The following is a 23,689-nucleotide window of genomic DNA, read 5'->3' as shown; positions in this document are numbered from 1 at the left end:
ACCAAAAATGTAATGCAAGCATATAAATTTTCAGAATTTTAAAATCTTTCCAATGATCCCTGTTTTCTCAAGTAAGATTTGTCCTTCATGTTGGTAAAAGATGCTGCAAATTTCATACTTGAATAACGCAATTTTTGCAAGTGCTATTTTAAGTATTTGTCATTTTAAAATTATGAATATGTGATCATTTTTAAAATATATGAAAAATACCCTGCCTTGAAGATTGACATTATTTTACATTCTTTTAGCTTTTTGAGAGTTCTCAGTCCCGTGAGAATCCTCCAGATTGGCGAAGTGAATTTCTGCATGCCCTTCAGCAAGTCTTTCTAAAGGAACGAAACATTCTGCTAGCCATGTTTAAGACAGATCTGACAGCTCTAGGTACTAGAGATGTCCTTGGATTGCTGAATCAGTTGGAGCAGAGGTTACAAGAACAGGTACTGAAAGAAAACTGCTTCAAAAGACATTGATTTCCATAGTATTATTAAGAAACACTCCTATGTGAAAAGGGAAATACACCACAAAACCATAGTCCCAAATTTGTTAGTATCCTTTGTGCTCTGTTATTTAGCAAGAGACTTCTTAGTTTGATGGTCTTTTCAATTCAGCATTTAAACAAACATTAAGCATGTACATTATAAAGAGCACTGTGCTAGGTAATGGGAGAAATAGATTGGAATAATTGGGAGAATCGGAATAATAACACATAGTCCCTTCCCTAAGGAGCTTACTGTTTGATGTTGTTTATGGATTTTTACATCACTTTCTAAACAGGGCATTGAATACAGAGCTGCCATGGAGTATATTCAGAGTGCAGATAGAAGAAGCTTGTTGACCGAGATCCAAACATTACAGGCTCGAATGAATAGTAAAAAAATGACCATGAAAAGAGACCAAGAGAGTGATTCACAAAACCAAGGTATGTTGTAGCATCATGTGTGCTTGCCTATATATTTAAGTATGTATTTATAGTCCTGAAATTTTTCTGTGATTCAGACTTTACTATTATTCTCAGAGAGCTGTACAGAATGAAGGTCAAAGCAACGTTTATTAGTATTAAAATTATGCATATTTTTTTTTCTAAAAAGTTACCAGCGAATATTTCATTGAAAATGACACTGCCTACTGAATAAAGTCAGTACCTTTCTCTGAGATAATAAATAATTGCCTTCTCCGTGTTCTGCTCGATGGCCGTGTGAAAGAAGGATTCAGGGATTCAAACAGTTGTCACTTTAAACAAAGATTTCACCAAAGGGTGACATCTAATCTTAATCATGCCTCTCTACACAGTCAGCTGTGTCAGTCTTATTCAGTGTAGTAATAGAGTCTATGTTACCGCTGTACAAAATTTAAAGTATTACGTTCCTTTCAGACCCACTAAAAATATTATTTAAATAACATAAAGATAATCCAGATGTATTCATTTAGATTCTATACCTTTCATTTCTAGGGAAAAAAAATAAACTGAAGATGATTTTACAGCATATCTCATTAGATCAGTGAGCACAGACATGTTATTTAAATGTACGAGTCTCTAATTTTATTGATTTCCATGTAAGTCAGGTAAAATCAGTGTCTCCTCCCCTACAAAAAATATTTGTCAACGATAGCAGCATAACACTGCAAAATTGCCTTTCCTACACTCAGTGTTTGATATCATCATAAAAGTGGGATTCAGCATTTCAGTAGTGATTCTTGAAACAAATTGAATCATAGATGAAGTCAGAGAGAATAAAGTGAAATCTGACCCAGATTGTATCTGCACTTGTTGAAAATAATTTGCCATCCGTGTCAGTCTTGTCCAGTATAATAACAGAATCTACATTACTGTAACATAAAATTTATATTTATAGGCTATTGAGCCATATCTGTCTACCACTAAGCATGGAGATTGTGATTTCAATAATAGAGCCAAATTCATGCTTTATTTTACAAGTACCTTTTATCTAAACCTAAGTTTGATTGACCATTGTTTTATTATTGCAGTTTATTTTTGAAACTTTTATTGATGTTCATTAAAATACTATTAGGCATGACATGTTATTACTTAGATGTATTTATGTATCACAAGTCAAATTTTGCTAAATATAGACAAATACATATGAGTTTTATATAGCAGTAATAGCCTGTAAAGCTAGTGTTGCTTCTGCCTCCTAACACCATTTTTATTAAAGTATTCTATTCTAAATTAGGTAGGGATTTTTAAAATTCATTTTCTTTTCAATTCTAATGTCATGCTATAAATTTTGTGTGTTTTGTTTTTTTTGTTTTTAAAGAAAGTATCGTGAACAAAAGCACAGATTTGGACTTAACTTCTACAGAATTCTAGTAAAGTTCACAGAAATTGTCTACAAAATGGCGCTGCACAGAAAAGAAAGAAATAGTCGACTAAAACTGAAAATTGTAGCATTAGTTAAATGGATAATTCATGCAAGTACTTTGTATATACATGGCAACTTATTTAGGGAGTACAAGGTTGAGGGTTGTTAGCATAAGCTAATAAAATTTGTAGGTAAATGGAAAAAATAAAGATTCTATTATTCACATTATTATTTGAAACTCTAAAGGAGAATTTATATTTGAAATAATGTATTTATTAAATTAATTATATATTAATTTTAGGTATCCTTTTTATAAATTTGTTGTATAGCTTTGTAGTCTTCATGGTATTTCAGTATAGCGTGGGTAACTTTAATGTTTAGCAACATATTTCACCCAGTAATCCCAAATCATTATCATTTTACATGTGTCTAATATTGAAATGGTACAAAATTTAAAGTGCAAATAAAAGTATAAAGCTAATAAAATAGGAGAGACCAGACATGTAAATTAAATAATACTATGACATAGTTATTCTTAAAATAACAGTTAGTCAATTAATTGTCTCACAGATATTCATGTGTTCTTTTCTAGAACTGTTGGAACACAACATGCAGCAGAAGCAGGCTCAGATCCTGGAGATGCAGGTGGAGCTGAGCACGCTGAAGGAGAGAGCAGCCGAACTGCAGGATCAGCTCAATTCTGAGAGAGTGAGGGCTGCTGAGCTCCAGGATGAACGGACACAGGCCAGGCTGGAGCTCGAAACGACGCTCAAAGCCCAACACAAACACCTGAAGGAGTTAGAAGCATTCAGGTGTGCCATACTTCCTTCTGTCAGCTTCCTGTTTGATGGGTGTCTGTGCTACCATCCTTTCCACTTATACTGATATGCACCTAGAATTCATCACTAATCAGTATGGAACTAATGGTATCCATACCAAATTCTCTGTCTTCCTGGAACTTATTAGAAAATTACATGAAACAAGAAATCTTGAAGACTTCCTAAATCTTGACTTTTTCTGTAGTTGCATTTGGGAAGTCTCATAGTGCAGAGCGTTAGAGCTGATGGATATCACTTACTGAGAAAGGCAATACCAAAAAAAGAAACGAAAAGATTATACACTGAAATAGAATTTCTGTAAAAAGTTCCACCTAACATAGCATTAATAGTTTTTCCTAATCCTGAATCCAGGATTCTTTTCTAGCCCCAGCTTCGTACATTGGTTTGGTGTCAGGAAAGCTATTTTGATCTTTATTTGAAAAAGTAACTTAAGGTGATAATTATGACCTCTATGGGATGAATAGTATGATTGGGGATTAGTTCATACATGCACATTTTTTAAAAGGTGATATTTTATATAAAAGACATTTTTATAAATATCAGTGAAGTTTGGATCCCTAAAGAAAAACTCACTGATTATTTTGAAAAATGGTAGGAAAAAATGTGTATTTGCAACTGTAGTAAATTACACTTTTAATTAAAGAGATGTATCAGTTTTTATTAAATATTGTATTGTCTGCTTTGATAAATGATTACTTGAAAGTAGTTAACCAGTATTGCTCCTGGAATAGGTTAACTTCAGTCTTAATTAGCATTTCTTAGGTGTCTGTTACGTACCAAGCACAGTTCTAGATGCTGAAGATACACATAAAATAGTCTCTACCCTTAAAGACTTCAACATTCTATCAGGAGAAATGACTTGTCTACAGATAATTCGATGTAAGACATGTCCAAAGTAGGGAAGAGATTCTAACAGCCAAGTCTACCAGAGAAGGCCTCCTGCAGGAAATGACCCCTAAGCTGTGCTTGGAAGGGAGGTTGTGATTCCCCAAAGCACATATGAGGAAGAAATGCATTCCAGGCATGGGAGACAGCCTCCACAAAAGCCTAGAGATGGGAGATGTGTGTCATGAGAGAGGAATAACATGTGGAACCATTTGGCTAGACCATAGAGAGTGAGGGGGATAACTTGGGATACACTTGAAATGAGCCACAAGGTTTAAATATTCAAGAATCTTTAATATGATTAGGTTATTAAATGATACGTATTTTAGCTTTGACAATAGGTGCCAGTCCAACATGTAGCTTTTCAGTGGAGGATGCATTTTCCTTCTTGGCCATTTTTAAAAGATCATTTCTGTTTTTGTTTTAGGATGGAAGTCAAAGAAAAAACAGATAAAATACATTTGTTAAATGATACATTAGCCAGTGAACAGAAAAAAACAAGAGAGCTTCAGTGGGCTTTGGAGAAGGAAAAAGCCAAGTTGGAACGTAGTGAAGAAAGGGAAAGAGAAGAACTTGAGGTATGCCCACTTTGTCTTTAAATGATCCTGAACAGTAAAAGACATTTTTTAAAATAAGTTTTTATTGATGTAGTTTGGGGTTCTTTTTTTTTTTCACATTACTATGGATTCCACCAGCAATCCACTCCCTCCCTGAGAACCATCTCACATAGCAAATAGTACTTTTTAAAGAGAAAAAGAGGAAAAATTGATATAACTGAGTGATACATTGAAAAAGTCTGAAAATATGTGCAAAGGACCTGCCACCTCTGAAAAATGATGGAGTGGCAATCTCTTCTTATAGCTTGTCTTCTAAACAATGCTTGAAGTTCTTTATAATTTTGCAACATTCACTTCTGATTTTTTTTGTGGTCTTTCCTTTCACATTGTTGTAGTCTTGTATATATTGTTTTCTTGGCTTTGGTAAGAAGATTTTTTGGAACATGCCATCTAAAACTATCTTTGTGAGGCACAACAGGTTGGGCAACATCCAGCATATTGACTTATGTTATTATTTTATCTAAACTTTATACCATAAAAAAGTAAAACATATTAGTTTTATATTAGATAAATCACATAACAGATTTATCATTCTTGAATTAAGTTATATCGTAAATGATATGATTCCGATGGCTGAATGGAACCTGACCCTGATTACATTGATACTAATTGAAAATAAGCAGCCCTTTTTATCATGTCCAATCTGAAAACAGAAATTGCACTACCTTGATACATGAAGGTAGTCTTAACATATTCATTCACATCTATCACTAAGAAAGGGGTATGAAAATTATCTTAGTAATACAGAATTCTAGTGTACTTATTTAGAAGTGTATGAGAGACCATCACCCGTGGCACTGGGAAGGCAGGGCCAAGTGCACTGCCATAGGACCATCTGCCATGGGTGCTGGCCCAAGCCCTGTCCACCAAAGGACCCTGAAACATCTGCTCTGCCACTGTTCCTAAAGAGCCACCCTGCAGCTGAACCTTCTTTAGGAGTGTGAGCTCCTGGAGAGTGAGGACTTTCACTTTCCTGTTATTCCCAGCACTTAGCATGGAGCTTGGCATGTGGTAAGCACTTAATAAATGCTTTTCCATTCCATTCTTAGGCAGGGAAAAGTATATATTCATATTCACTTAATGTTTCCGCCGTTCTCAAAAGAATTCTATGCTGCCAAATTTCTTAACTGATATACTTTGACTTTGAAAAATGATTTCTTAGCTCCATGAGGTGAGTCATTTTTGCCTTTGATTCCTAGTTCTTACATGGTCAGGATTAACACTGCTCACAGTATCCTAAAAAAAGATGTGTTATTAGTATCAGAAATTGGTTAGTAACAATATCTTCATTTTATTTTATTATATACAAGGATCTAAAATATTCACTGGAAGGTCAGAAACAAAGGAATGTTCAATTAAATCAACTTTTGGAACAACAGAAACAGCTCCTGAGTGATTTGCAACAGAAAATAGTGTCCCAGGGAGCTCTGTATGATGCCCAGATAGCAGAAGAGCGAAGCCAAAAGTCAGAGCTTCAAGGACTACTTGAATCAGAGAAAATTCGAGTCCTGGAAATGCAAGAGACCCTTGAAAAGGAAAGAGAATTACATGCACAACTTCAGGCTCATGATGACCATGAGCAGGATAAGGTGTCCACATCAGGGGAAGAAGTGCTCAGAGATCTGCAGAAACAGTTGTATGAAAAGCACAACCGCATAGTAGAGCTGGTCGGTGCAATCGAAAAATATAAGCTGGACTCTTTGCAAATGAGACAGCAGGTGGAAAAAGATAGACAAATCCATAGGAAGACATTGCTCACAGAACAACAGGCCAACACCGAGGGACTCAAAAAGATACACGAACTACAGTCCAAAATGGAAGACCTCCATTGGCAACTGGAAGAGAAAAGGCAAGAAATTTATAAATTAGAACTTGAAAGGAGGAGATCACAAGAAATCATACAGAAGCTTCAGAAACAAGAACAAGAGAAGGGAGAAAAAATTGAAACTGGAAAAGTATCGTATCAGAATCTCAATGAGGTATAGGTTTTCCTGTTTATAACTATGTAATTTTTTGGTGGGTTTTTTTTTTAATTAATGTATTTTTAGTTTTCAACATTCACTTCCACAAGATTTTGAGTTCCAAATTTTCTCCCCATCTCTCCCCTCCCCCCACCCCAACACAGCATGCATTCTGATTGCCCCTTCCCCCAGTCTGCCCTCCCTTCCATCATCCCCCCCCATCCCCTTCCCTTCTATTTTCCTGTAGGGCAAGATAGATTTCTATACCCCATTGCCTGTATATCTTATTTCCCAGTTGCATGTAAAAACAGTTTTTAACATTTGTTTTTAAAACTTCGAGTTCTACATTCTCTTCCTCCCTCTCCACCCACCTTCATTGAGAAGGTAAGCAATTTGATATAGGTTACACATGTGTAATAATGCAAAACACTTCCCTAACAGCCATATTGTGAAAGACTGACTATATTTCCCTCTATCCTATCCCACCCCCATTTATTCTATTCTCTCCTTTGACCCTGTCCCTCCTCAAAAGTGTTTGCTTCTGATTACCCCCTCCTCCCATTTGCCCTTCCTTCTATCATCCCCCTCTCTCTTATCCCCTTCCCCCCTACTTTCCTATAGGGTAAGATAGATTTTCATACTCGATCAAGTGTGTGTGTATAACTATGTATTTTGAATGGAATGTTTACATAGTTCTATGGTCATAAAACTTATTTGATTAGATTCTGGATAACATCTGAAAATAGTGAAGCCACTGAGGCCAAGCTATTTAAATTCTTAATTAGAGCTTTATTTAAAGTGGTGGGAAATTTCTTTTGAATTTACTTAAGAAAAAAGCTTAGGTGATATACAGTAATTAATTAGTATCTTCTTGATCCTTTCACCAGTCAACCACATGGGACTCGTCCAGTGATCGAACAAGAAATTGGGTCCTCCAGCAGAAAATTGAAGGAACTGAGAAAAAAGAATCAAGTTATCCCCCACTGATTGAGATGAATGGGGATGGAGCAACCGAGGATGTCCATGAACTGGAGACCATTAGACAAAAGCTGCAGCGTATATCATCAAAACTACAGCAGCTGGCCCACAAAGCCTCTAGCAGGTGGGAGAAGCCATCTCGACCTTCCAAGAAGGGGTTTGTAAGCCAGATAAAGTAGCTTATTAAGATCCAACCAATAACAAATTCACCATTTTAACATTATCACATCTGAATGGTGAAATAGTTTTTACTCATCCAAAAAAGGACTGTTTTATTGAGCTTATATATTTTTTAAATTCTCCTTTAATAGTATCTGACATTTATTTAGGCTTTTAAGGTTAAGAAATGTAGTACAATTAAAAATAAATTGTGTGAAGTTTTAGCCTACAGGGAAAGTGTGAGAAGGAAGTGTTATGGGAAGATGAGTTTTAGTTTTGGTTGTTTTATTTACAGAGTCTGACACAGCCCAGATTAGGAGAATTAAACCATGAGGGTTTGTTTTCATTACAGGTTGCAGTTTGAAGCAGCGGATGATGAAGATTTTGTTTGGGTCCAGAAAAACATTGATCACATTCTTACACAGTTACAGAAGTCTGCTGGGTTACTTCAGCAAGGGCAGGTGAGAAAGTTTTAGCCATTTGTAAAGCCATATGCACTTTAGCTTTGTCTGAAAATTTTAGGGATCTTTTGAAAGTAGCAGTGTAATCCATCCCTGAAAATGTTTTACCTCTTGATATATTTTTGAATATGTTACTTCTCAGTGTTTCTTCTAACAAAAACTGGAGGGACAGCAAAGATTTGCAGGAGAACCGGCTGGTGTTAGTTGTATGTACCTTTATGCAGCTTCCCCTTTTCATTCACTGTATAAGAAACAGAGCTATTCTGTGGCGGTTCACATAGGAGAAAGAATGGACTTTATGCTTGGCCCCTTGAATCTTTGCTTCTCTTCCTTTGCTTTCCTGCTAAGACAGCTTTGGGGGATTTTCTTGATGACTTAATAGTGTGCATGTGAAGAGAGTGGAGGTGAAACATAAAGCCATCTGTTTTGTTATTTGTTATTCATCATTTAAAAGGTTTAGTTTGGGATAATGATGAAAGAAACTAGTGGTTAAGGTTCACAGTGACCTAAGTGTCATTTATTCATATTCTCTCTCTTCCTCATGAGCATGGATAATTGAGAGCAATTCACCTTGTCCCTATATATGAATTTACATTGCACAATCTGTCCTTCTCTCTCACAAAATGCAGTAGTTTATTTGTGGAATATCCAGGTTGCAATAAGACTTTAAACTGCTCTCAAGAATATCACACATTGTATTTTTCTTACTATTTTAAAATTTTGTTGATCTGATTTCATGTCCCTTTTCTTTTCCTTTCTAGCCCACTTTAGTATCACCAGGCATTTCCTGTAGCTCATTGACTGAAAGATTACTAAGACAAAATGCCGAGCTGACAGGACATATCAGCCAGTTGACTGAGGAAAAGAATGATTTAAGAAATGTGGTTATGAAGCTGGAAGAGGAGGTCAGGTGGTTTCGACAGACAGGACCTTGTGGAGACTATGTATGTCTTTTCTCAATGTTTATTTATTTAGAAACATTGTAAGTTGTGTTTTCGGTAGCATATGGAAAACCTTAATCTTTCTCTTCCTACATCATACAGGTACAATTTTTTTTTTCTTTGAGAGGAGACCAGATACGTGATTTCATTAGTGTAGGGAGTTTCCATTGAGGAACTTCTTCAGATTGGCACTATCTCTATAATTTGTAATATGAAAGAGGTATATGGCTGGTTCCTCCCAGATCCTCCATTTTAAGGAGGAGGCCCAGGCCAACCAGGTCTTCATTGTTCTCCAAACTGCATGTAATGCTGACTTATCTCCACTGTACATTCTCTAACCATCCTCCTGCAAAGGGTACTTTGACTCTTCCCTTTTTTCAACTTCCTTTATGTGTTATCTTCATCCATTAAAATATGAACTCCTTGGGGCAAAGCCAAGATAGCAGCTGGAAAGCAAGGACTTGCCTAAACCTCTCCCCCAGGACCATCCAAACACCTATAAAAAATGGCTCTGAACAAATTCTAGAGCTGCAGAACCCACGAAATAGCAGAAGGAAGCAGGGCTCCAACCCAGGACAGCCTGGATGGTCTCTGGGTAAGGTTTATTGCCCGGACCTGGGAGAGAAGGGGAGCAGAGCCCAGCGTGGGCTGCGCCAGACCAAGCAGACCAGGAGCCAGGCAGAAGAGGCCTTAGTGCCCTGAATCAGTGAGCTGTGGCAGTTACCAGACTTCTCAACCCACAAACACCAAAGACAACAGAGAAGGTTAGTGGGGAAAAAACTGCGGGAAGGAGTGAAAGGAGTTCGCGGTCGGCCACCGCCCCAGGGGCAGCGGAGGTGGTTCACCTCTGAGGCTGCTTACAGAGCTACAGCTGCAGTTGCTTCTGGCCCCAAGCCTACCTGGTGGGAGGAATTAAGTGGTGGATCAGAGCAGGAGTGCAGAGCTTGCTTAGATCTGAGTCGTGATCCAGGTTGGTGGTTCTTGGGAAAGGAGGAGTGCTGGTGTGGCAGAACTTGCTGTATAGAAATAGCTCTGAAAACAACAGTGCAGCCCCTCAAGCTTGGGACAAAATACTCTCTACAAGCATGAGAAGCTCAAGGGTCAAGCAGTTGGCTGGGAACATGAACAGGCAGCAGAAACAGACTCAGATTCAGACTCAGCCTTTGGAATCTTTCTTTGGTGACAAAGAAGAAAAAAACATACAGCCAGAAGAAGTTAACAAAGTCAAAGAGCCTACATCAAAAGCCTCCAAGAAAAACATGAACTGGTCTCAGGCCATGGAAGAGTTCAAAAAGGATTTGGAAAAGCAAGTTAGAGAAGTAGAGGAAAAATTGGGAAGAAAAATGAGAGTGATGCGAGAAAACCATGAAAAACAAGTCAATGACTTGCTAAAGGAGACCCAAAAAAATACTGAAGAAAATAACACCTTAAAAAATAGACTAACTCAAATGGCAAAAGAGCTCCAAAAAGCCAATGAGGAGAAGAATGCCTTGAAAGGCAGAATTAGCCAAACGGAAAAGGAGGTCCAAAAGACCACTGAAGAAAATACTACCTTAAAAATGAGATTGGAGCAAGTGGAAGCTAGTGACTTGATGAGAAATCAAGATATTATAAAACAGAACTAAAGGAATGACAAAATGGAAGACAATGCGAAATGTTTCATTGGAAAGACCGCTGACCTGGAGAATAGATCCAGGAGAGATAATATAAAAATTATTGGACTACCTGAAAGCCATGATCAAAAAAAGAGCCTAGACATCATCTTTCAAGAAATTATCAAGGAGAACTGCCCTGATATTCTAGAGCCAGAGGGTAAAATAGAAATTGAAAGAATCTACTGATCGCCTCCTGAAAAAGATCCCAAAAAGAAAACTCCTAGGAATATTGTTGCCAAATTCCAGACCTCCCAGATCAAGGAGAAAATACTGCAAGCAGCCAGAAAGAAACAATTTGAATATTGTGGAAACACAATCAGGATAACACAAGATCTAGCAGCTTCTACATTAAGGGATCGAAGGGCTAGGAATATGATATTCTGGAGGTCAGTGGAGCTAGGATTAAAGCCAAGAATCACCTACCCAGCAAAACTGAGTATAATACTCCAAGGCAAAATATGGACTTTCAAGCTTTCTCAGTGAAAAGACCAGAGCTGAATAGAAAATTTGACTTTCAAACACAAGAATCAAGAGAAGCATGAAAAGGTAAACAAGAAAGAGAAATCATAAGGGACTTACTGAAGTTGAACTGTTTTGTTTACATTCCTACATGGAAAGATGATGTGTATGATTCATGAGACCTCAGTATTAGGGTAGCTGAAGGGAATATACATACATATATAGACAGAGGGCACAGGGGGAGTTGGATATGAAGGGATGATATCTAAAAATAAAATCAAATTAAGGGATGAGAGAGGAATATATTGAGAGGGGGAGAAAGGGAGAGATAGAATAGGGTAAATTATCTCCCATAAAAGTGGCGAGAAAAAGCAGTTTGTTGGAAGGGAAGAGGGGGTGAGGGGGAATGAATGAATCTTGTTTCATTAGATTTGACCTGAGGAGGGAATAACATATACACTCAGTTGGGTATCTTACCCCACAGGAAAGAAGGAGGAAGAAGATAAAAAAGCGGGGACAGTAGAAGGGAGGGCAGAGAGGGGGAGGAGGTAATCAAAAGCAAATACTTTCAAAAAGGGACAGGGTCAAGGGAAAAAATTGAATAAGGGGGCATAGGATAGGAAGGAGCAAAATATAGTTAGTCTTTCACAACATGAGTATTGTGGAAGGGTTTTGCATAATGATACACATGTGGCCTATGTTGAACTGCTTGCCTTCTTAGGGAGGGTGGGTGGGGAGGGAAGAGGGGACAGAATTTGGAACTCAAAGTTTTAAAAGCAGATGTTCAAAAAAAAAAAAGTTTTTTACATGCAACTAGGAAATAAGATATACAGGCAATGGGGCATAGAAATCTATCTTGCCCTATAAGAAAGTAGGGGAAGGGGGGAGTGGGGTGACAGAAGGGAGGGCTAACTGAGAAATGGGGCAATCAGAACATATGCCATCTTGGAGTCAGGGGGAGGGTAGAAATGGGGAGAAAATTTGTAATTGAAGCTCTTGTGGAAATCAATGCTGAAAACTAAAAATGTTAAATAAATAATGATTTTTTTAAAAATTATTGAAAAAAAAAACAAATAGCATAAAAAAAATATGAACTCCATGACGGCAAGAACTGTCTTTTTTTCTGCTTGTATTTGTATTTCCAGTGCTTATTTCCAGTGTGCTGGGCAGTAGTGAGCACTTTAAAAAGTGTTGATTGACTTGATTTGTCTGTAGGCAATACAGTATGTGATAGAGGCAGGCCTGGAACCTGAAGGAACTGAGGCCAGCACTTTTTTCTCTTCCTTAGCATACGTACACTGTATGTGTATCACACATAAGAAAAAAGTGAAGCTCCCAAACAAAGTGTCTTGTAGATCCTAGTGAAAATTGTTTTTTTAAAAAATGAGAAAAACAAGAAAATAAAATATTAGTTTATACAGTGATATTTTGATCAAAGCCAAGCATTAAAAAGTCAGCCTGACAAATATTAGAGGCCTATTATCTTCCTGGGAGCACCTGTCTAGTACATGATAGAAAACCTCCCAAGATTTGGAGAGTCACTTCAGACGATTATGAGGTGTATATAAATAGCAAGGACAGAACCAATTTAAATAAAGCTTGGCAAGGGATCCAACTAAGCAAAATAACCCCAAGGATTTTTAAGGATGAAAAAGAACATGGACAACCTACAGAAGAAAAACGGAAAAGATCTGCAAAGATTTTTTTAACAAACTGCTTTCTGCATTAAGGAAAGTAGAGATACATCACTTGAGCTCTAATGTCTTAATCCTAGAAGTGCTTGTCAAGGGGGTAGAAATGAGACTAAGAAGAACAAAGGCAGGAACAGCAGCTGGACTGGACGAAGACTCTGTAGAAGAGATTCATGGAAGAGACGACCCAGCTCCTACTGAGAAGACATGTGAAGGCAGAGGGAGATACCAGAAGTCTGGGGGGGGAATCATAAACTAAAAGCAAAATGTCACAGTAGATTGTATAGTTACCATCACAGTTGAAGAGAAATTCCCTAGGATGGGAAAGTCTTTCAGATCCTCCTCTTTGCAGATGACCTTGTGCTGGCTGCATCGAGAAGAGGAACATGGCAGAGCCTCTCGGAAGAGATCCACCACCACTCAAGAGTTTGGCCTAAGTATTCACATAGGAAAGATCAAGTAGATGAAAAATGTCTGTGACCCAGATTATTACGTGCAATTAAATGAACAACCTAAAGATATCTTACCTATCTCTCAACCTATCTTTATCTACATAGGAGGATAAAGATATATCAATAGAGAAATGGAACAATAGATCAATAAATCAACCAGTTGATCTCCTAGGCAGACTGTACAAATGAATATCAAGTTAGGCCCAGAATTAAGCAGAAGTAACCAAGTGCCCTGGAATGCCTTCAGGAAATTACAAAGCTCTGTTAATAATTCCAAACTCCTCCTGGAAACAAAAGCTCATCTTTTAATACTAATATTCTACCAGTGTTGTAGGATGGCTGTAAGTCATGAAACACTGCAGTCTCTGAAAAATTTTAAAGTTAGTATAACAGAGGGCAAGGGAAAGATGCATGTTGGATGTGAGACAAACTGCAAAAAAATTAACAAGTAAGAGCTGCAATAAAGGCTCTCATTAGGAAAATTTACGATCAGAAAAGAAGACACGTTGGTCTGATGATGAGAGTGAGGGATCACCAGTGGAAGACCTTAGCGTTCTTGTAGCCTCACAATGTCAAGAAAGAGGAAGGAAAGCCCACAGCTCACTCATTGTGGCAAACTCATGAAAGATATGGGTAAGAGTTAGATGAGATGGGTGTTTATGGATGTGCCAAGATCTGAATGAATCCAAGAAGGAATATCCAAATTGATGAAATCACAAAAGCATTTGGATATGGTGAATTTATTTGATTACATAAAAATAACTTTCAGAAACATACAATGATTAACCACAACTGTACAGTAATGATGCATTATTGGAGTATGACTTCATATGGAGAATAAAAATGCACAAGCATCGAATGGTCAAGGATATGAATGGACATTTTGCAAAAGAGGAAACAGATTGTAAGCAAACATTGAAAGATTGAAAAATCTCACTATTAAGCAAAGAAAAGCAAATTGACACATTTCTGGAATACTTTCCTATGACATAGGGAAAAGAGCCCTAGATTTGCAGGCAGAGACGTGGATAGAACACCAAGCTTGGAGACAGAAAGATATGAGTTCAAATCCAGCCTCAGACACTTACTATTGTAGGACCCTGGGCAAGTCACTTAACCCCTATTTGTTTTAGTTCCTCATCTGTAAAATGGGGATACACTGAAGAAGGAAATGGTAAACCAGTCCAGTATCTTTGCCAAAAAAAAAAAAACACAGGCAAAAGTCCATGGGGTCACATAGAGTCAGACTCAACTGAGTGACTGAACAGCAACAATAACAAATGACTTTAGGCAAATCACTTGACTTCTTTGGGATTCAGTTTCTTCCATAAAATGCGAGGTTTGTAAGAGATAATCATTAAGGTCTCTTTCATCTCTAAGTCCTATGATGTTTGAGCTGGGAAAAATAAATAAAAATGATAAAATTCAGTTTTGCTGGGATGTGAGGAAGCTGGTATAGAGGTAGATAACTAACTAGCAACACAGAGTAGTATAATTTGTTTTAAGAGCCATCAGGCAGTACCATAAGAGTCACAAAACTGATCATACCCTTTGACCCTGTAATCATTCTCTTAGTGATATATCCTAAAGAATTCATTTTTATAACTCTATAAAATGTTGTTATTTATAAGAATAAAGAGATGGAAGCATTATAAAGGCCCAGTTGTTGGGAAATGGCTGAAAAAATATGAGTGATATATGAATTGTTGCCCTGAGGAAAGTTGCACCTAGCTCACAGAGTCATTGTGAAGATCAAATGAAATATTTGTAAAAAAGGTCTTAGTACTTTGCCTAGTATATAGGAGACACTATAACATTATTTATTCCCCCCATATTAAAAATGACAGATAAGAGGAATATATAGAGTCATAAGAAAGTAGTCATTTTGAAAAATACTTTAAGTATATTGTTCATTGTGAATAACTTAAATATTCAATAGAAAATTTTATGGAAATTCTAGGAGATTGATAACAAAAATTATTTAATGAAAAACTATATAATATGAGGGAAAAGGGGTAAGAGTCACTTAACAAGATTTGTTGTCTCCACAGTCTTCTCGACATTCATTCAATCACGGTACTAACATTGAAGCAGTTATAGCTTCTGAGAAAGAAATCTGGAACAGAGAAAAGCTGGCTCTCCAAAAGTCCTTGAGACGGGCTGAAGCCGAGGTATGTAGACTGAAGGCTGAGCTAAGGAATGAAGCTTTGTTGCAAGATTTGAACCCCAGCTCAGAAAATGCCACTTTAAAGGTAGGTGGTTTTTGTGGGGTTTTCGTTTTGCTTTGTTTTAATGCTCAGTGCCCTTGATCCTATTCTTTTTTTTTCTCCTTTGTGACTTTGCTTTATCATTAATCCCTTTTTGTGAATCTTCATTTGCTCCTTGTCTTCTCAGTACTTCCTCTCAATATGCAAACATGTTCAGGTATCCCCAGTATTAAAAAACAAACAAAAAACCCTCCTTTTACTCCCTTAAGATATCATCCTATATCAAACTTCCCCTTCGTTATCAGAAATTTACAAAGAGGAGTCTGTACATACTGTTTCTGTTTATCATGACCAGCCCAACATTTTAGCTTGTTGAAACATTTTTGGATCCTTTCCAGAGGACAGGACTCTGTAATCTAATGTTAGCTATCCCTCCCATGTTTATGTCATCTGCATGCCATTGAACCTTAATCGAAGTCATTGGTAATAATGTCAGCAGGAATAGGACCAAATACAAATCCCCGAGACATCACACTAGAGACCTTCGAAGTTGACATCAAAGCTGTTAATGAGTACTTTGGGGGCCTATCTAGTCATCTGGCTAGTTCTCAATCTGCCTAACTGTGCTATTGTCTAACCTTCATCTCTTCATCTCTTCCCCAAGAATAACATTGCAAGACTTTGTCCAGTGCTTTACTAAAAATCTAGATATATATTCCCTTGGTTTACCAGTATGGGAACCACATCAAAAACGGAAAAGTTGGGGGCAGCTAGGTGGCGCAGTGAGTAGAGCACCAGCCCTGGAGTCGGGAGGACCTGAGTTCAAATCCAGCCTCAGACACTTGACACATATACTAGCTGTGTGACCTTGGGCAAGTCACTTAACCTCAATTGCCCTGCCCAAAAAAAAAGGGTGGGGGGAGTTAGGTAAGTGTGGCATCCCTGATCTTGATGGAGCCAGGCTGAATTTTTTTGTGATCACAGATTCCTTTTCTGTATGTCCACTGACTGTCTTTTCAATAATCTGTTCTAGAATTTTGCCAAGAATTAATGTCAACTTAACTGGTCAGTAGTTTGCAGATCTTTCTCTCTTCCCCTTTGTGAAAATTGGTACACATGCCCTCCTCTAGTCGTTCAGTCAATCAACAAGCATTTGTTAAAGTTCTTCCATGTATCAGGCACTGTGCCAGGTGCTAGAGAGACAGATAGAAGCATACACCTCTGCCATTCTCCACGTTGTTTCAGACCTCCCCAACAGCGACTCAGGAATCACATCAATCAGTTGCTTCAGTGCTCAGGACTGGAGACTTGAAATCATCAAGGGGTTGACAGTGTCCTGACTTTACTTGGCTTTCAGCTCCCTGTCGCCTGTTTTTGTTCTGTCCTGTCCAATCCAAAGATCATTCTCTTTGGCAGCAAAAACAGACCCAGAATATGAGTTGAGTATAGATTATCATCATTCTACATAGTCTAAGGAGTTGTCCCATCCCTTCTTTGAATATCCTCTTTTCTTTCAGTGTAGCTAGGAAAAAAACCTTCATTTTCCCCCCAGGCTTTAACAGTTAGGACACTGTAGTTGGTAATGGTTTGTATTCATTCTCTGATGAATACCTTTGCTTCCATTTTCTGTTTCTGCCTTTTAAAAAATTTCATTTGACAGATAAATTCTTAGCAGCCACATACATAATCTCTTTAGAAACTTTCTCTTTTCTTCTTTGTCAAAATTGTTTCTCTTTGTCTTAAGAATTTCATTCTTGAAAGGTTCTGATTCTTTCTGTGACTGATATATTCCCCAATCAGAACCCTTTGAAATCTCCTCCACCAAAATCTGAAATGTCTGGGTTTTCTTCTGTGCTTTTTTACCACAAATTCTAAGGTAGAATCCTTACTTCTCCCCCAAGATTCCCTGGTTTCCACCATAAGAACCAGTTCCTCCTGGTGGAAATTGGCCTTCTTGGTTCCTTTATCTTTTGAAGGTTAAATCTATCATTAAAGTAAGTAAAGAAATGAGTAACTGTTCTGTTTTTGGCAGAGAGAACTGTAGCAGATAACCCAATTAATTGGAGTCTCCTATCACTTCTTTATTATGCCTCTGGACCAGGCATGGGATCTGTTTTCAGACTCCTCATCTGTGCCCTCTTTCTCTCTGGTCTATAGCAGGGTGCCTTAAACTTCTTCCACTCAACACCCCTTTTTGCCTCCCAGCAACATTTGTTGGTGCTGTGTGGCCTAAGAGTATGTGCAGTGCAATGTGTGCATGCTTTGTGTTCAAAACCAAGGCAGCGGTGATGTTGCACAGCTTAACACAGGCAAGCACTGCCAGAAACACCTTGGATTTATTATGCGTTTGATTTTTAATTAATTTTTGGTCATTGTGCATTCAGAAACCTTTTACTGTTCAAATTTTTCACCACCCCACATGGGGTCGCAACCCACAGTTTAAGAAGCACTGGTCTGTAATGTACTCCAGTGACAATATCGTTTCTGTTTCTGTTTCCATTTTTACCCCAAAGCTCTCTACTTTGTTTTCCCAACCCCTGGGTCTTGGATTTCCTCACAAAACATACTTTCTTAATGTACAGTGATGTCCCATCCTTCATCCTCTCCTCTATCCTTTTAGTCTTTTTGAATGAGGTAAATGTTCTTCAGAGTCATAGACTAGTCATGGATCCTGTCCACCCACATTTCAGTAATACCTTTGAAATTAAATTTGCTTCTTTATATCAGGATTTCTAGTTCACCTTGCTTGTTACAGTAGTTTGTAAATTAGTGATAGACATCTGATCCCGTAGGTTTTATTCTTGGATTTTATTTCCTGTGAATCACTGGCTACTTCTCTGCTCTTCTTCTTTCTTCCCTGTAGCTCTTTTCTGCCTTGCTTACTACACAAATCTGAATGATTTTCTCATTCCCCATTCCTTTTCAGTTTAAAGCCCTTTTGATTAGATTTGCAAGACTCCTAGCAGATACATTTTTACCAGCCCTTTATAAGGCATTCTACAGTTCTATTCAGGAGCCTACCATTTCTGTATTTTAATCACTGGTCCCAGAATCCAAATTGTACTCCCAAAAAACATTTTATTAATCAGCTATTAAATTACCTTCCTTCTCAGCCTCCTTTACCAGAACTCTATCCACTTTCTGTTTCTTAAACCTGGACGATCCTTTAGATTTTCTGACTTTGGCCCTTTTCTCTTCTCTCTGTACATCATCTCCATTCTTCTATCCGGTCTCCAATCCACCCTTCACACTGTTGCCAGAACACCCTCTGATCGTGACCCTCACCTACTCAGAAGCCTACAGTAAATAAAGCCTGTAAATAAAACATAAAGTCCTGATCCTCGTCATCATAGCCCTTAATAATATGGCCGTCACCAGCTGCTTCCCCTTTGGTATTCTGTGTGATCTCCATCCCATATTCTCTTCCTCCTCTCACTTGGAAAGGCCAACCTTTCCTTCAGGGAATGACCCAAGGGGATCCGTTCTGAGGAGCTTGTACAGTAAAAGGTGATTATTGTCTCCTCAGAGTGGTTGTAGAATTTATACATTGTCTCATTTGATCCTTATGACACCTTCTAAGTTAGAACTACAGGTGTTCTCCCCATTTTACAGGTCAGTTAACTCAGGCTTAGGAAAGGATAGTCACATGGCTAGTATGCTTGGGAGGTGATAGTCAAACACAGGGAGCTCCTGTTTTCAAGGTCAGCCCTCTCTCCCCACCATTAGATTGTAAGCTGCTTTCTCCATTCTATAACAGCAATTTACAAGAATGCTTTACATGATTCGTTAATACTTTTCCCCCTTCCTTCTTTAAATTTAGAGAATTTATGGTAAATATTTGAGAGCAGAAAGTTTTCGGAAAGCTCTCATCTATCAGAAGAACTACCTGCTGCTCTTACTAGGTGGGTTCCAAGAATGTGAAGATGCTACTCTGGCCCTCATTGCACGAATGGGAGGGCAGCCATCCTGTACCGACCTAGCAGCCATCACAAACCAGTCCAAAGGTTTCACCAGGTTTCGGTCTGCTGTTAGAGTGTCTATTGCAATTTCAAGGTAAAGTACTTCAAAAGAAAAAAAATGCATCAACTCTCTGAAAGTTGAAGCATTTAGAAAAAAGTCTCTCCTTTTCTATGCTATCCATATTCATTCATTATTGTAACATTTGCCACCTCTAATATTGAGATCACCTATTTCTTCATGGTTTTTCTGCCTATGTCTAGTAGTCGCCTCCCGTTGGTTATTGTGGTTCTTCACAATCCAGTATATATTGCCTCCTCCCTCCCCCGCAAAAGTCTCCTTGCTAAATAACATTATGAACTAGATTTTTAAAATTTTTTTTTTTGCCAATCTTGTGATCCTGACCCTAGTTTTCAGAGCCCCTACTAATCCAGCCATTAGCCCACCAGTACTCTGCATGATCTCCATCCCATGTCCTCTTCCTGCCCTCATCTGTCCCAAGCTGTCATGCTTGTGCTGTTACTGAGCCTGAAATGAAATGGTGACCTCCCAGTGGGGAACTCCCTGCCCCAGTGCAGATGTGCACCATCTCTGGAACCTAGCCTTAGAGAGGTGCCTGCTGCCTCCAAGAGGCCAAAGGCTTTATCTGCTATGTTTCAGAGGCAGGGCTTGAAGCCAGGCTTCCATATCCCAAGGCTGACTCTCTATCCACCATGATGCTTCTCTTAATAACTCTGTATAAGAGAAGCAGATTTCATGAAGCAGAGCTACCGACACATAGAGAGATACCCTGCCAGCCAGCCTAAACAAGCCTCCATCACTGATCACAACCCCCCATTGGTATAGTCATTAAAGTCTGACAGCAAGTAATAGAGATTTGGAACTTTAGACATGAAAGTTTTACTTCTTTGAGCCCCTTCTTAGCTAAGACCTTATCTAGTCTAGTTGGGTCTCCTTGTGACTAAAACCCATGCATGAGAAACATCTGCTTCAGCATCCATTCCACTCCCCGTCTCCTTCCTTCCACCCTCTTCCCACCAACTCCCAGCGTTTACAAGTTTGCTGTCTCCCTGGGCCAAGCTGTTTCTTGAAGAGCCTCTCCTCCTCCCTTTAAACTTCTTGACCTTTTCTAAGGGCTTTGTAAAAGCCCTTTGTTCAAACTTTTTAAACTTTAACAAAAAAAGAGAACTCTAATAGAAGGAACACTGGAATAGGATTATGGATACCTGTAATCTAGGCCCAGCTGGACACAATAACCTTGGGAGCCTCAGCATCCTACTGTACATAAAATGGAAGCTTTTCCTCTAAATTTCTACCCCTAAAACTCTTATGATTTTTTAAAAAAATTATTAAACAGAAGACTAGCTTCTTCAGAATGACCATTTTATATTTGATTCAGCTTCATAGTCTCTTAAGGATGAAAGGGACCCTCTCCTTTTGTAGCTGATGAAAACGAAGCCCAAAAGGTCGAAGTCATTTGCCTTTACTGGTGACCAAGCTGGGACTAGAACCCCTCCCTCTTAATTAACTTGCAATAACGTAAACGCAGATTACTTCAATTGTAGTATTTTATGCCTCTTATTTGTCTGTGTGTGTGTCCTGACTCATTCATTTCTAGACCAGTGTGGTGCTGTTTCCTAGACTCAGAGCAGAGGCAGGTCATTGCCCTCAGGCAGGTTAGTGGCCAGCAGATTAATGTGCACATTTGGGAATGACTCCTTGCTACAGAAATAAGAGAATAGTTACCCCACAAGGTAAATGCCTAGCTTCCTCTCCCCGGGGCTACCCACTGCAAGGCCAGCCTCTTAGCTCTGGCTTCTTCATGAGCAGTCAGCTGTCACTGACCCTCATGGGACACAGGAGTGCAGTGCGGGCCCACCTCCAGAGGGAGCATGTCTTCACTCATGTCCCTTTCTCTCTTCTTTGCCCCTTTGATTCCCCTTTTTGTCTATTCTTTGTTCTCTCCTGATTTTCCTGGTTACTCTTCCATTGCATCTCCTTTCTTCTTTGCATTTCCTCTAACCCCTATTCCCATTTCCCATTTTTCTTCTCTTTCTCCGAGCTCCCTGTTCACTCTTACCTATTTTTCAGGCGTAACACTCAGGAAAACAAAAACAAAAAAACTTTTTTTCTGCTCATGAAGAAAGAGTGGCAGATAGTGGGGGTGGTAGAGATGCCAGAGATGCAACCTGGGAGGATAGGTCCTGATGATCTGGGCCCCCTTCTTGTCCCTTCCATAAGCCAATGAACATATGTGCAAATAAAGTAAAGGCTATATTAGTGTATAATTATACTGAAACTTATTTTGTATGTGATTTTAACTTTTGTATAGTAAGTTTGCTTTTAAGCTATCTTGTCTCTGGTCTTTGGCTATATAATGACCTTTTGTATTTAATTTTTTCTTACTTTTTTAGAATGAAGTTCCTGGTTCGCAGATGGCATCGGGTAACAGGCTCTTGTTCCATTAATATCAATAGGGATGGCTTTGGACAGAATCCAGGTAAAAACAAAACAGGCTTCCTGTGGTTCTTTCAAATTACTCTGTTTTGTGAGACTAACTAAAGCAGCACAAATCTGACAAATGTCTTCAGATGGTTTTTGAAATTTGCAGCAGAGGTTTTGTTGGGAGAAAAGGCTAGCTAGGGCTGCAGACAACTGGATGGACAAGAAAGGAGAGGAGGACTGACTTGCCCACCATCTCCTGAGCATGTGAAGGGCCCTTTAAGACTTGTTTCTCCTGACCACAAGGGGTGTAACTAGGAGCGATGGCCAGAAGTCAGCTCAGTGTCCAGAAATCAGGACAGCCCCCAACCTGGAGACCTGCGGACAGTTTGGGTCCACTCCTTTACCTGCTGGCCTCTTTTAGGGCAGTTTCCACGGGTTGCACAATTGAATACTCGTCTACACTTTTGTGTAGAAGTTGCTTATTAACAACAGACCTTATTTCTTGTTTAGTACTCATGATGACCCCTATATCACCCCTTGTACCTAGAAAGAAGTCTTCTAAACCAGAATCTTCATTGTCCCTTGAAATACTGAGCAAGGAGTGAAAAGGCAGCAGACTTGAAAGGGACAGCTTATCTTGGACTGAAAGTCTGCATCACTCAGTGTGAGGCAGTGGAATTTACCTCTAGCATAAAAGTGATAGAAAGCCCCGGGAGTCAGGAGCCCAGGGGCGGGGGTCTGGTCCTATCCACAGCACTGACTTACCCCTCTCCTCCAGAGAAATGTCATTATCAGCATAAAAAAGTGGGTGGACCAGATGATGGGTAAGCTCCCAAGGTGTGTGACCCTCTGAGCTCTGATCCTAAGTGAGCAACGAAGACAAGTTCTCAGCTGGAAGTGGGGAACACTTGTATCTCAGTATAAATGTTAAAAATGCACTTGAAAGCCAAATGAATCTTCTTACCACTGCTTTCCTCCATTCATAATTGAAAATAGAAAAGAGATTTTTCTGTAATAATTAAGGTTTAGTGTTAGCTTTGGCAGCCTTATCTCATAGAATTTTTAAGAGATATTTCTTTTCTATACAAGGTACATTTTGGGTCACTTTAGGCACAGAAAAGAGTGATCCATTTTATCCTTCTCCTGGTGGGCTGGAGCTGTGTGGAGAACAGAGACATTCCTCTTACCGTTCCAGGTCCGATTTGGACTGCCCCAGGTCTCCTTTACACTTTCAACACAGGTAAGACGATGATAAAATCTGCCTCCAATAATAAGGAAGTTTATTCCTCTTGAACAGAAAAGGCTGACGCAGCAGGACTTGGCAAAAATAATGCTTTTAAGGCAAGAGTCTATTTACCATTTTCTTGAAAAGCCACAGCTCTCCATTTCTCTCCACTTGCTTCTTCTCATATATTGAAAGGCAAATTCCGTTTGATGGTTGTAATTTGTGCCTCCTAAAGCACCTTAGCTGTTACATCTGCTAGCTCTCAGAAGCAGTGATTTGTCTGAGTAACATGATCGCTTCTTCCTTCCTCATCTTCGTGTAGGGGTGACCTGAGTTTTCCAAGGCTAGGCCACTGAAAGCACAAGCTTTGGCAGATTCTGCCAAGTTAGACTAGGGGACAAGGACAAATCCTTGTCCATCATCTGAATTGACAAAG

General features: G+C 38.8%; 1 protein-coding gene across 1 annotated transcript in view; it reads left to right on the top strand.

Annotated features, from left to right (window-relative positions):
• The window catches only part of AKAP9 (A-kinase anchoring protein 9), a 175,197-nt gene that overhangs the window by 147,222 nt on the left and 4,286 nt on the right, over window positions 1-23,689 (top strand). The window contains exons 37-48 of the mRNA XM_036759124.1: window positions 249-437; window positions 775-919; window positions 2,914-3,133; window positions 4,473-4,623; window positions 5,973-6,641; window positions 7,511-7,725; window positions 8,113-8,221; window positions 8,983-9,165; window positions 15,471-15,671; window positions 19,447-19,679; window positions 21,998-22,083; window positions 23,118-23,268. Of these exons, the coding sequence (XP_036615019.1) occupies window positions 249-437; window positions 775-919; window positions 2,914-3,133; window positions 4,473-4,623; window positions 5,973-6,641; window positions 7,511-7,725; window positions 8,113-8,221; window positions 8,983-9,165; window positions 15,471-15,671; window positions 19,447-19,679; window positions 21,998-22,083; window positions 23,118-23,268 (2,552 nt within the window). The remainder of the gene's footprint in view (window positions 1-248; window positions 438-774; window positions 920-2,913; window positions 3,134-4,472; window positions 4,624-5,972; window positions 6,642-7,510; window positions 7,726-8,112; window positions 8,222-8,982; window positions 9,166-15,470; window positions 15,672-19,446; window positions 19,680-21,997; window positions 22,084-23,117; window positions 23,269-23,689) is intronic.

Source organism: Trichosurus vulpecula, chromosome 5, assembly GCF_011100635.1.
Source record: "Trichosurus vulpecula isolate mTriVul1 chromosome 5, mTriVul1.pri, whole genome shotgun sequence".
Lineage (NCBI taxonomy): Eukaryota > Metazoa > Chordata > Mammalia > Diprotodontia > Phalangeridae > Trichosurus > Trichosurus vulpecula.
Note: the sequence above shows the minus strand (reverse complement) of the source record. Positions and strands in the feature narration are given on the sequence as shown.